This window comes from Hemitrygon akajei, chromosome 21, assembly GCF_048418815.1.
Source record: "Hemitrygon akajei chromosome 21, sHemAka1.3, whole genome shotgun sequence".
In the NCBI taxonomy this organism is placed as follows: domain Eukaryota; kingdom Metazoa; phylum Chordata; class Chondrichthyes; order Myliobatiformes; family Dasyatidae; genus Hemitrygon; species Hemitrygon akajei.
Window position 1 is genome coordinate 20,829,429 of NC_133144.1, and position 14,745 is coordinate 20,844,173.

General features: G+C 40.3%; 1 protein-coding gene across 2 annotated transcripts in view; it reads left to right on the forward strand.

Moving 5' to 3' along the window:
- LOC140714142 (casein kinase I-like) overlaps window positions 1-14,745 on the forward strand; it is a 195,196-nt gene that overhangs the window by 167,222 nt on the left and 13,229 nt on the right. The window contains exons 10-12 of one of the 2 annotated variants that reach the window (XM_073024968.1): window positions 8,722-8,820; window positions 10,113-10,223; window positions 13,730-13,836. In XM_073024968.1, coding sequence (XP_072881069.1) covers window positions 8,722-8,820; window positions 10,113-10,223; window positions 13,730-13,836 — 317 coding nt within the window. The remainder of the gene's footprint in view (window positions 1-8,721; window positions 8,821-10,112; window positions 10,224-13,729; window positions 13,837-14,745) is intronic. The other variant, XM_073024969.1, reaches the window with a different exon arrangement.

Consider the following 14,745-nt stretch of genomic DNA (forward strand, 5'->3'; position numbering starts at 1 on the left):
AATCTATGTACAGTTTCTTCATTGTAGACAAGGCCACATTGCAAATAGTAAATGCAGAATTTTATTAAGTTTAGGTGTATCACAGCTTCACCTTGAGAGATTGTTTGGGTCACTGGATGGTGAGAAAGAAAGCAGTCAAAGGACAAATGTTGCATTGCCTACGGTAGTGAGTGACAGAAAGGTGGAGGAGCGGACAAGAGGGTCGTGAAGAGAATGATCCCTATCAAATGCTGAAAGGGGAGTGGAGAGGAATATGTGTCTGGTGGTGGATTTGGAAGGGCTTGTTTCCTTGCTTGTATGACTTGACTTTATATGAAAAACATTTGAATGTGTATTGGAAATACTGTGACCTTCAGAGCTGCAGAACTAATGGTAGAAGAGAGGATTAGGCTGGGTGGCTCCATTTCATCTGATGCAGACGCGGGCAGTCTGCTGTGCTGGTAATAGTCTAAACTTTTATATACAGAAACGATCACTGCAATTATTCTATTGACTAAAGTTTGCTATCTTGAAAAACAGTGGAATTAATTTATGTTCATAAAATGAAACAAAGTTAAAATGTATCCGATTTGTGAAATAATAAGATACTCAAACAAAACAATTGAAGTAGATTAAAAGTATGCAAAAAGGTAATTTATTTTGATGGAAACGAAATATTAATAAGGGGAATAGGGATGGGGAAGCAAAAGATTCCGGAGAACAGGATTATATTGAAGTGCCAGGCAGGGAAGTCAAAGTTGGGGCAAGAAGCTGCATGAAATTAGGACGTTAGATCAGTGACAATTTCAGAGAAGTTTTCCTGACTTGCATGGGCACTCCTGAAGATAGAAACGTAGTAGGTATGGGATGGCATGAGAGAGGAGGAGATATTTCGGCAAGCTCTCTTTTGGATAGCAGAAGTTGGTGTCCAGAGGAATGATAACCTGACAATAGCAGTGAACATTGACTCAGTCAGAGCTGGTACTGATGGTGAAAGCTGGGTTTATCTCTACGTGGAAGTCGATGATGGAAAGGAAGGCAGTAGGGTAGATCATGTGGGGTTTGACTTGTTGAGGGGAAAAAAGTGAAAAGGACATCAATCGGCTTTCATTTGGAGTCGGAATCCTTCCAACATAGTTATATCAATGTATGTATGATGTCTGATTGACTGCTGCAACTGTATGACTGTGTAGAATGAATGACAAGAATTGTGGAACTGAAAGGAAATTGATGAGACCTGGACAATTTGAGTCATAAAGAAAATTGCAGGGATTTTAAATGTCTGTGGAGCTTAAATTATATTTTTTTTGATGGTGCGTCATTTGAGGGCATGTGAGAGTAGATAGCATTTGTGGTTCTGGAGCTATGCACTAGCAAATTTATACAGCAGATTTTCCTCCCTAAAGGATGTTCTGGTGAATATCACCATTACTAATGCTAGCTTAAGTCCAGATTCATTTAGGTGACTAAGTTAAAATTTCCCAGCTGCCCTGCTTGGTTTTTGAGCTTGGAATTACTAACCCAGTAACATATCCATTCTGCTGTTCATAATCCTTAGTGTCAGATGTACAATCAGGCTTTATAAAATGGCTGGATGACATGCTAGAATAAGCAAGTGCCATTTTATCATGCAGAAATTGCAGAGTGTTGGGCAGAGTGGGGAGAGTGCAGACTGAGTGGGCTAATACTGTGTTAGATGGATTACTGTTCCTTATACCTCTATCAAAGGATGTGCTTATGTGCACACTCCTGCCACACATGCATGCTTTAAGGTAGGCTTAAACAAAACCTCTATAAAGCCACTTTATTTGGGACTGTCCATTAAGCCTCCAGCCATTCTACAGCATTAATATTAGGTGCTAGAGCTTTTCAGTAAAGTTTGTATCAATCTCAAACACAACAACATAAACGACTTGTACATAATTTAATTAAATTTTGAATAGGTTTAGAATTAGCAGCTTAAGACTGCAAATTAAGGCTGGGTTGGAGGCAGCACATGTTTTTAATAATTGAAAGCTGACTGGGACCGGATGTTTATAATTGGCACAGTTGGTGCCTTTGATATTAATCTATTGCTAACATCAAAAAGAAGCAATTCAGAATATTCAACATACTTACTGCTTCAGAAGGAATGAAGAGAAGGTAGTTATTTTGCCGATGCTGAGATTTTAAAGCACAAGTTCATTTTGGAAATGCAGAGTTGTTCAAGTGGCAATGCTTTGAAGCATTTGATTATTTCATACTCTGTAGCCTCGATTGGATCAACAAACGTATTTGCATGCATGAGATGGAGAATGAACGCTTGTTCACTTGTTGCGAGATGTGGGAGATATGGCTTAAGTCTCCGTAATTAATGCAGCAGGTTCCTAACTTAACTGAGAGGCATTTAGTGCAAGTTAGAGCTCTTCCAATGAAGGGGGATGGTGGGGGAATATTACAGTTTGTAGCAATTCACTTAAGTGCTGTGTTAATGTTGGATCATGTAGAACTTACAGTATGGAAATGGGCATTTGTTCCAACAAGACTAAGTGATAGCAATCACAAGCTGGAAGTAGTTTTTTTCTTGGAATTTTTAATCGTACAATTTTTTTTGTAATCCTGCCTTTTTCTAAAACACACACATTTAATTTGGGGATCTCCTCCCAGGCCACCATCCTTCTGCCAGGACTTGCCCATGTTTCTCCAGGGAAACCTTTTTATCCAGTCCTGGCACAGGCCTAAGCAGGCAGCAGCATCTTCCGCTCTAGGTGGCGCTGGTGAGCTCTCTGTGGAGTTCAACAAGGCAGCAGGAACTTGTAGAGACTTCCCTGCTTGTGAGCTGTCAGATCCATCTCCAGAACTTGGCCACCTGGCGTATTGACCTTTATATTTGACTTAACTTGATAATCTTTATATTGGTATTGATTTTTTTTTATAGTCTTGGTTTATTGTTGTCACATCCTGTACCAAGATACAGTGAAAAGCTTTTGATTGCATGCAATCTAGACAGATCATTTCAAACATAATATTGAAGTTGTAAAAAGAAAATAATATAGTGCCATAGTTACAGAGACAGTGCACTACAGTGTGATGGTAATTAGATTCACTGTCTGCAAAGCCGCAAATTCAAAAGGAGATGTTTTTGTCCTTTCAGAATTGGATTTATTATCACCGGCATGTGTCATGAAATTTGTTAACTTAGCAGCAGTTCAATGCAATACATAATATAGAAGAAGAAAAAAAGAATGTAGTAATAATAAATCTATCAATTACAGTATACGTATATTGAATAGATTAAAATTGTGCAAAAAACAAAAATAATATGTTTAGAAAGTGAGGTAGTGTTCATGGCTTCAATGTCCATTTCGGAATCGGATGGCGGGGGAAGAAGCTGTTCCTGAATCGCTGAGTGTGTGTCTTCAGGCTTCTGTACCTCCTCCCTGTTGGTAACATTGAGAAAAGGGCACACCCTGGGTACTGGAGGTCCTTAATGATGGACACTGCCTTTCTGAGACACCTCTCCTTGAAGATGTCCTGGGTACTTTGTTGGCTAGTACCCAAGATGGAGCCGACTAAATTTACAACCCTCTGCAGCTTCTTTCAGTCCTGTGCAGTAGCCCCACCCCATACCAGACAGTGATGCAGCCTGTCAGAATGCTCTCCACAGTACATCTATAGAAGTTTTTGAGTGTATTTGTTGACATGCCAAATCTCTTCAAACTCCTAATGAAGTATAGTCACTGTCTTGCCTTCTTTATAACTCCATCTATATGTTGGGACCAGGTTAGATTTATAAACTACAAAGGATTTCCAAACACAGGTACAATTCTTACAAACTAGATAGATAGATAGATAGATATTTTATTCACCCCCATGGGGAAATTCAACTTTTTTCCAATGTCCCATACACTTGTTGTAGCAAAACTAATTACATACAATACTTAACTCAGTAAAAAAAAAATATGATATGCATCTAAATCACCATCTCAAAAAGCATTAATAATAGCTTTAAAAAGTTCTTGTCCTGGCGGTAGAATTGTAAAGCCTAATGGCATTGGGGAGTATTGACCTCTTCATCCTGTCTGAGGAGCATTGCATCGATAGTAACCTGTCGCTGAAACTGCTTCTCTGTCTCTGGATGGTGCTATGTAGAGGATGTTCAGAGTTATCCATAATTGACCGTAGCCTACTCAGCGCCCTTCGCTCAGCTACCGATGTTAAACTCTCCAGTACTTTGCCCACGACAGAGCCCGCCTTCCTTACCAGCTTATTAAGACGTGAGGCGTCCCTCTTCTTAATGCTTCCTCCCCAACACGCCACCACAAAGAAGAGGGCGCTCTCCACAACTGACCTATAGAACATCTTCAGCATCTCACTACAGACATTGAATGACGCCAACCTTCTTAGGAAGTACATTCGACTCTGTGCCTTCCTGCACAAGGCATCTGTGTTGGCAGTCCAGTCTAGCTTCTCGTCTAACTGTACTCCCAGATACTTGTAGGTCTTAACCTGCTCCACACATTCTCCATTAATGATCACTGGCTCCATATGAGGCCTAGATCTCCTAAAGTCCACCACCATCTCCTTGGTCTTGGTGATATTGAGACGCAGGTAGTTTGAGTTGCACCATATCACAAAGTCCTGTATCAGTTTCCTATACTCCTCCTCCTGTCCATTCCTGACACACCCCACTATAGCCGTGTCATCAGCGAACTTCTGCACATGGCAGGACTCTGAGTTATATTGGAAGTCTGATGTGTACAGGGTGAACAGGACCGGAGAGAGTACGGTTCCCTGCGGCGCCCCTGTGCTGCTGACCACCGTGTCAGACCTACAGTCTCCCAACCGCACATACTGAGGTCTATCTGAACATACTAAGCGGTACAGATGAAAGGGTCATCCGTCATAGAAACCGAAGGTTGAGGAATAAATTCTAGTTCTTCTGTCACCCTATCTTTCTGTTATTCTCTTTATCATTCCTAACAATCTTCAATAGTTGTTAATATTTAATTCAATAGTTCCATTTAATATCAGAGAATGTATACAATATACAGCCTGAAATTCTCACTCTCCGCGGACATCCTCGAAACAGAAGAAACCCCCAAAGAATGAAAGACAGAAAAAACTTAAGAACCCCAAGCCTCCTGCCCCCTCCCATGCACAAGCAGCAGCATCAACCCTCCCCTCCCCCACATACTAGCATAAAGCTTCAGCATACCCACCATGCAAGCAACTGCAAAGCCCCAAGAGAGGCCGTGATCTACGGTACATCAAAAACTAACTGTTCATTCCAACAATTCAACATTCCCTCAAGCTCTGTCTCACTAACAAGGGAGAGACATATGACTCCTTCCACGGTAACGGGAGACAATAGTCACAATTTCGATGTTACAGTCAGTCTGCAGCGTTGCTTTTCATTTTGAGCTCCCTGAATTGAGAATCGGCAGTAAACTCTCCTTCACCATCAAGAGAGGAAAAGATTTATACTGTTTTGCTACAAGTTAACATTATCTACATGTGTTGTTCTTCAGATAACTTTACTGGGACAAAATAATTCACATAGATGGTCTAAAACAGGGGTTCCCATTCTTTTTTATGCCATGGACCCTTACCATTAACCAAAGGGTCCATGGACCCCAGGTTAGGAACCCCTGGTCTAAAAGCTTCTGAGGACAAAGATCTCAGACACCCAAAATTAATGCTTTGATGGTTAATTCTCTGAGTATACAAGTATCCCACCTATTGATTGATCAACTATACCTGTGACAATGTTGTGCTAAGTGAAAAATCAGTCTGGTCTGAATGCCTCCTTGAACTTGGTCACAATGGTGCAACGAGCTTAGCCAGAGTTGTCTGGTTTGATGTAGGCCAAATAGCATAACTTCATTGTTTACAATGCGATGCTAAGCAGGAATATTGGTGAGAAGTTTGTTTGTCAAAAAAAGAACTCTGGACCTTTGGGAAGGTCATGCCACTGTGCTGGAAAGCTGAGGTCTCTCAGTAATGGTAAGCCTCTCAGGTCCTGGAAAATAAACGTCCATCACACAGGTAGACAAGTGTAAGGATCACGACGAGGTAGATTGGGAACTCGAGTTCATCTTTTACCACAAGAGTAGTCCATTCACGAGTCTGATAACAATGGGGCAGAAGTTGTCCTTAAAGTATTTATAAGTGCTTCCTTAACATTTTATTTAAATTTGCAATGGCGCTCTGTTGTGGGCCGAATCAAAGGTTGTGATGAATCTATATGTAGGAGGGAGGTTGAGAATCTGGCTGAGTGATGCCACAACAACAGCCTCTTACTCAACGTCAGCAAGACCGAGGGGCTGATCATTGACTCCAGGTGGAGGAAACCAAGGGTCCGTAAGCCAGTCCTCATCAGGAGATTGGAGGTGGAGAGAGTCAGCAACTTTAAATTCCTCAGTGTTATCATTTGAGAGTGTCTGTCTGTCCTGAATCCAGCATGTAAGTACCATTACGAAGAAGGAACGGCAATGCCTCTACTTCGCTAGAAGTTTGCCAAGATTCAATCAGCATGTCATCTAGAACTTTGTCAGACTTCTATAGATGTGTGGTGAAGAGTATACTGACTAGTTACATCATGGAAGCACCAATTCCTTTGAATGGAAAAACCTACAAAAAACTAGTGGACGTGGCCAGTCCATTACAGGTAAAGGAGCACATTTACAAGGCAGTTGTAAGAAAGCAGCATCCATTATCAAGAACCCCTACCATCCAGACCATGCTCTCTTCTCACTGCTGCGATCAGGCAGAAGATACAGGAGCCTCAAGTCCCACACCACCAGGTTCAGTTATTCCACCTCAACCAACAACCAGAAGGGATAACTTAATCACCCCAATACTAAACTAATTCCACAATCTGTGGACTCTTTTAAGGACTCTACAACTCGTGTTCTCAATATACCTTGATAATAAATCTATTTTGAACTTTGATTATAATTTCCTTGAAAGTAATTTTAATTTTTTAAATGGCCTCTGCTCAGGCTATCAGTTTCATTCCAACTTTAACAAGCGGCAGAACATTAACAGTTGTTAAAGCATCTCTGAGCGCAGCGAGTCTCCCGTAGCAGACTACTCTGGGCAACGCTGAACGAAGCAGTATTGTCCAGGCATGGTGGATGGCAAACTTGTCAACAGAAGATCCATCCCATTATGTTGCAGAGCTGTGAGCGTATTATTCCTTGGTTGCACTTGGGTCACTTGGCTGTTTTGGATGCCTGAAACAGGCAGTAAAACACTTGAAATAAAAATAGAATAGAATATAGAACAGTGCAGCTCATGAACAGGCACTGATGTGCCAAACCGATTAAGTTAGTAATCAAATAAGAGTAATAGAAGCACTGAGCAAGTCAGCCAACATCAGTAGGTAGTGTGAGTGGGGTGGGGGTGGTGGAAATCAGACTCAACGCCTCCGAACAAGTTGATTCTGTCTGATCTGAGCATTTCCAGTATTTCCAATTTTTGATTTCAATTTCTAGTCTACACTCCAGCAAAAAAAAAAGTTGAATTGATTATTGCAGTTCATAAGAACAGCAGCATGGTGCTTAAAAGTTGGCCTTTGAAAGCAGTCTCCAGTCAGAAATTTTGTGATGTTTCAGTCCCAGATTTATCATCTTCATTTACAGTTCTGGTTATAAAATGGTGCAGGGTGATGCCACGTACAGAATAAGATTTCATCTCATAAATTTCAAAGCTTTCATTGAACTTCTGTCATGTCGCCACCAGTTTTAAATGCTGGCTGGTCTGTCTCCTATGATGAAGAACTGGAGATTGTAAAAGATGCCTGTACTGCCACCTGCTTTGTTTCTCAGTATGTTACAGGGTTTATGGATGTATTTTTCCTTAATATCAATACGGCCAAAAATTCTCACCTCTGTGGCTTTCGAATGCATAGATTTTATGGTTTGTTCAGAAAAGTGAGTTCCAGTCTCCTTTTGGATTAAGAATTTCTTAAAATAGTTTGACAAAAATTATCAAAGTTCTCTGAAATAAAGTAAATGGAGTATAATCCCCAGATGTATTTGAATTAATTGAGCTCTAACTATCATATAAAATAGATTTTAGTTGGCCTCCTAGGATAGAGCAGGAAGCTGTGTGCATATGGATACTGGTGAATGTTCAGGCTTATGATTATAATCTTTGATTTTTCCCTTTGAGACAGTTAAGTTTTGCTGTAAATTCATTTGTGAAAAAAGCAGGAATGGTGCAGAGAACACAAGATCGGAAGAGAGGAGAGACAAAATTATTTAGTGGAGCAGCTGGTAGTATCACTGGGTTTACTCCTGCATCGATAAGCCGCACATTTTGGGCTGCTGTAAGTTGCCCCAAATGAGAGAGCTGGGAGAAGTTGGCAGGTGTGAGAGAGAGAGAGAGTGGGCTGGAGGGAACTAAGAGACTAGGATTACTCTGAGAGCTGGCGTAGATTCAAATATGAAAATTGAGAGCAAGTGAGAAAGAGAGTGGTGGCATGCAGTGAGTAACAAATGGAGCATCTGGAGAAGATGCAAAGAGGAGAAAAATATTTTGAAGAAATTTTGTTCACAATTACGGTCACGCCTGCCTCTGGAACACAAATGAAAGCTCTTAAGATTTCCTCTGCTAGCTTTTGGTCTATCCTTCAGAAATGACCCTTAAGAGCCCAGTCATTTTCAGCATGTAAGTAAGTGATAACTCAAAGGAGGTTTTTGTGCACTGTGCACACGAGCGGTAGGAATCATGGTTGTGTGTGTGTTCGATCCACAGCCCACTCCGGTCGGGTCCAGTCACACAGAGCATGGAGTGAGCAGAGAAAGCCACGCACACCGAGAGAAAGCTACACTTCAGCAGCCACTTCGAAACCAGGTCAGTACGAGGCTTGCACGTGTTTTTCACCTTTGTGTTTTAATCTTTTGTTCAGAGGATCAGTACTACTTTGGCTACTGCCTGTCAGGGAGCAGTGGCTAATGAGTACATGGATTTACTTTGTATACTGATTAAATGAAGTAGCTGTTTGAAGATGTCATCTATATTCCTAATGTCAAGACTATCTATGAAATGGAGGAGGGCTGTGTTTTGATTAAGAATTCCCCATGTAAGTGATTAAAATATGAACTACTGCAATCCTTTGGAACATATCCTCCTTTGTCTTTTGATTTTCCTACAGCCTGCTCCCAGCTTTCCTTAGTGATGACAAGGGCAGGAAAATGGGTTGAGTGAGTTAGTCTAGTTTCAGGCCTTTGGCATCAGGGTGGTGTTATCCCAAGGAGATCGGGCATGGTTTCAATATGTAGCTGGCAGCAGTTGTTCCCCCTACTATGTGCATTCAGATCATGTACACTGATTCACCCATTTCCTTATCAAGCCATTTCTTAACATTGTGAGTGGAGTGCTTCTCCAGAGAATTGGAGTGGCTGATCTCTTCACCATTCTAGTGCAGGTGAAATCCACAAAAGCAAACCTAGGTTTTGTTAATGATTTGGAATGGAACAGCAGTGGCTATTCGATCAGTGCAAAAATTCACAAGTATATGTACAAACAGATTAAGTTGCTGTGGTGTATTATTAGGTATGTTGGTGATCACAGGTATCTGGAATGCATTGCAATTGGCTCTAAGTTTGAATCATCTGCCATACACCTTCAGGCTGATTTTTATTTCATTGTACATCTCCTTTGGCATCATCCAGGCAGTCTTTTTGTCATCCGCTTTGCCGACTAGACTTGTGGAGCATCTGTTCTGCTGGCAGGTCTGATGCTTTCCCAGCATTACTGATGCTACCTGTACACTCTTTGATGGAAATGGTGTGACATTTTGTCAGCCTTGGATTTGGGAATGGGTTCAATTCCCCATGGGCTTCACTAGCGCCACCGCCATCCTTTCAGCTTCCCTTTCTATTTTTGGGGATTGACTATCTAGAAGAATGTCATCCCTGTATTCACTTAATATTTTGCTGAAAGCAGATTCCTTTTGGTTCCCTTTCGAAGATACAATGGCGATCCTGTGTTATGGCATACCTAAGGAGTACACCAGTCATGCTTTGCTAACCAGTTTACTAATCACTAATGACTAACTTTTTTGTTTCATTGCTTTGCTTGGGCCTGCTGCGCTGCATGGATCCCATTTGTCACCCTCCCCCTCTGTTATAACCAATGAGTAGACAGGAGCCGCTGACCGCAGAGGAGCATGGGAAATTCAGCCTAATCGGCAGCAAAATCCTTCCTACCTGACCTCACAGCTGGCGTCCGACAGACACGGGGGCTCTGTCCAGGTATAAAATATTCTCGCGTGGAGATTTGCCGTTCAGGGTAAATCTAATATTTGGTGTTTTGTGCTCCCGATGCAATAATATAGGATCGTCCTAAGCTTATGCTGCATGTTTGTGGTGAGGAGCATGAGGGGCAGACCTTCCAAAGGTTGTAATTCCAGGACAGCCAAGCTCTACACAGTCTTGCTCTCTCCGCCTACTGCGTGAACAGAGCAATGCATCATTTCTGAGGTGCTCTACTTTGAAAAGTTGTTTTATTATTGTCACATGTCAAGGTAGAATGAGAAACTTTGTCTTGAATGCTCTCCATACAGATTATTTCATCCCATCAGTGCATTACAAGGGAAAACAATAAGAGAATGTGGAATAAGTTGTTAGTTACAGAGAAAGTGTCATGTAGGCGAACAGCAAGGTGCAAGGCCACGATGAGGTAGATTGTGAGGTCAAGAGTCCATTTTACTATACTAGGGGACTGTTCAGAGCTCTTATGACAGCAGGATAGAAAATGTCCTTGAGCCTGGCTTTTGAAGTGTAGACGTTATTGTAATGTAGAAAATACAGCAGTCGAATTTCACATATGGCAATCAGCAAGTTTATTGTTATTGGTTTATTATTGTCACACTTGCTGAGACGGTGAAAAGCTTGTCTTTCATGCTCTTCATACAGATCAAATCATTACACGGTGTGTTGTAGAACAACAGAATGAAGTGTAACAGTTACAGAGAAAGAGCAATGTGGGTAAAGAATGAAGTGCAAGATCATAACTCAAATAACCTGCTTTACTGATGCTAGCTGAAGGATGACGATTTGTCAGGACACCAGGATAACTTGATAGTCAATTTTGAAATTGAGCCAGGGTACCTCTTTACATTAACTTGAGGAGGGAGGCAGGGCTTCAGTTAGCATCTCATCAAAAAGACAGAACCTGTGACCAGTGCCAGCCAAGGTTTGGTTCTTCAAGCTGGAACCTGAACCCACGACCATCAGAATCTGAAGTGACAGCCGACTTCTGCAAGTGATGCGGCAGTAGACATCGTGAGAGAATATATGAAGTAGTGAGAGGAGGAGGAGGATCTGGTAAAGAGGGATCAATCCTTTAAAAGGAAAAATATAAAGTGCAAGGAAGAAATTATCTAACTGCTTAAAGGTAAGTTTACGCTGAAACGTGCAATTTGCTAACAACCCTAATGCTTAACTGCTTAATGTGGCACAAATCTATTACATATTGGTCTATTGCTTAATGCATCAAAATCACTGCTCTGCCTTGCTTCTTTTTTTCAAAAATCAAGTGAGATCTAAAAATATACATTCTTTAAATAAAATAGACTTGAGTTCTGCTAGGTTGCCAGAATTAAGGTGGAAATTCAGGTTATGGAAATCCACTCTTCCAAGACGTGCTGAAAGTAAGAGAAATTCTCCACAGATAGCTAGCAGAGTAATCTTGAATCACTGGTCTGCTTAAATGTTCAAGCACTTAGGTTCTCATCGTGCCTGCATTTTACCAGCACCCTACTGTTAGATTTTCAGAACATAATTGCAGTAGGATCTCATGAATACCACACAAGATCAATAAGCCAACTCCCATACCTTTTGGGAGGATGAGGGGCTGATAAACAATTAACAAGATTATAGTTAAAGGAACAACATTTAACAGTTTTTATAAAGATGTCCCTGGACAGCTCTCATTACCCAAAAACAAGATAATATTCTGCGTAAGGGTGGTTATTGTAAAATGGGTCTGGGGATTTATCTAAATTTAATACTTTCTCCACAGTGTTAGGCATTTTATTTTGTTCTGACAGTAGATATCCTCTTGAGACCATCTTCATTTGCTTTAAGAGCTTTTTTTTAATTCATCTTGATCTTAATGTAAGAAGAAACCCTAAATGGAGTTCTTTTGGGAATATTGTTCATGTTAAAGAACCTACATTTACACTCTGACATGTGCATGCTTGGATCATGCTAAAGGGCTTCATAGCCAGTAAGTATTTTCAAAATATAGTAATAAGGAAATATATGATTGTAATAAGGAAAAGCAGTGGCAACATTTCACAAAGTAAAGCACCTGTGATGTGATGACAGAAATCTGTTCTTCTAAATGTAGGTTGAGATTAAGATCAGCAGGGCCAGTGCTAGTTTGAAAATGTGCCATATCATTTACATTGCTCTGACAGGAGGCAGGTGGTATCTTCAGCTGAGCAATGTTCCCACGTAAGTGTGTGCTTAATTTCCAGCCTGCATCAGGTTGATGAGCCAAGCTGACAATATGCAGTGGACATAACGTGGATTTTATGGTATACCACACATACACATAACAATGACCCTCCTTGTGTTTCACTAGTAAAATGCAGAAATTAATATTTCATTTTTAGAATCTTTTTATTAATACTTAATCTTCTACAGCTATAGAATAATACAAAACTTCAAAAAATTAATATGTATACAATTAATAGAGCTGAAGAAAAAAACTAATCGTAATATATAAAAATGAAAAAAAAATTTATATATAGAAAAAAGGAGGGGAAAAAAGAACCCCATCTAACTAAGGAAAAAAAAAACCATTAACTACAAAAAAACCCCATTAGGAATCAACCCCCCGGAAGCAATACATTTAACCATTGTCTAGATATATAGAAAAAAGTCATCAACTGCCAATGCACATTTAAAAAAAAGATAATAAAATTGGAAGGAAACCATACAAGATAATTCAAATTAAATGGTAATATTTGGCAAAAGAACCCCATCTTCTCTCAAAATCAAATCGAGGTTCAAAAGTTCTACTTCTAACGTGCAGAAATTAATAAACGACTTGTTGTAAGTTAGCTTTTTATTTCCCCTCTTAAAAGGAAAAACAGTAGATTCCCAAATATCAGCTGTGGATCCAGTTTTGCCATTGCTTACCTGTTATTGTGGATAATAGCAGTGAAAGCAAATTCTTCACCAAAGTGAATTTTGTGCCCCAAAAAAGGATATAATATTATGAATTAATTTTAAAGCAACTATATTAGAGTAGAGCATTTGAATTTTATGTTGGCATTGGAATTGTATATAACTTGAATTTCTCTTGCTTTGAAAGTCGGGGGTATGATGGGTCAAAATCCCTTTATTCTACTGGGGAAACACTGGGGAGGAACAGCATTTCCACAGTGGCAAAAATCCACTCATGTGAGTTCTTTTCTCAGAAGCATTTCCATATTACAATTACTGGCAATCTATTCTACTGAGTCTATCGGCTCAGGAAAGTGTTAATTTTCTACTGTTTCTATGCTTAAAAATTGGCAATTGCCTTTCGACTGGAATCTAGGAATGATATCTAGATTTAGGACTCCACTTGAGTGTTATCGTGAAGTTGATGTAAGTAGTGGTGCAGGCTAGTGGGTAATAAGAGAGAAGGAAGAAAGGTGGGGAAGAAAAATTAGGACGTAACAGTATAAAATAGTATTGTTGCTCTTCCACTATGAATGCTGTGATCTTTAACAATATGTATTTATATCAATCCATCTTGACAGGTGGTTAGCTCAACCAATGGCGAGCTTAACATCGATGACCCAACAGTGGCACATTCCAGTGCACCAATTGCAAATCAGCCAGAGGTGGAACCTTCAGAAGATACCAAGTATGTGCCCTCTGAAGCATTGCGTGCCCTTGTGTTTGGTGAATGCTCCACCTTGCACAGTTCATTACCTCTTAGTAGTTACAGTATTAATAACCATATACTCAACTTTAGACTATTGAACAGAACTCCGAATAGACACAAGAGTCATCATTAAGTGGAATTTTTTTTTGTCCTCGGGCAGGTTCAATTGTTCATAAGAAATTTGAAAATTTTACATGTTATCATTCATGATGCAAATTTTTGTGGTGGATCTTGAAAGTGTGGCGCATTCACCCTCAATGTGTCTGGCTGACTACATGCACGGCAGTTGTAATTCTTGTGGATGGAACAGCAGTATCCCATACTCCTTTTAACCCTTTCACTGTCTCATATTGTGCTTTTCTGATTGAATCGTATTTTTCGACTAGTGTTTGAGCTAGTGCATGCCCAGACTGGAAGTTGTGGATGCCAATCCAGGAAATCTGAATTGAATATAGGGATTAGAGTAACTAAAGGTTCTGTCACCTTAACATTGAAAACTTCTCTCAGGCTTCCTGACGTCTTAATTTTTATCAAAAAATATTTTGGCTAAATTAACTGCAGTAGTTTAAGGAGCCTTAAGCAGCTGAATAAGAAAGAATATCTCCAAAGGTTCCAGATCTACTCTGTGAACAGTCCCCATCTCTTTCTCTGCTGTCTTCACCATGGACATCCAGTCCATATACACTTCCTTGCCCCATTAGGAAGGCCTAGGGCACATTTTTTTTCCCTAGAACATAGGTTCAATACTAACACACTCCACCACCCTTGCCCTTAACAATATCTCTCTTGAACAACTCCCACTTTCCAGGTGTTGCCCCTACATGTCTTGACTTTTTATTGGCTATGTGGAACATATAGTTCCAACCCTGATCTGGCCCCACTGCTCAA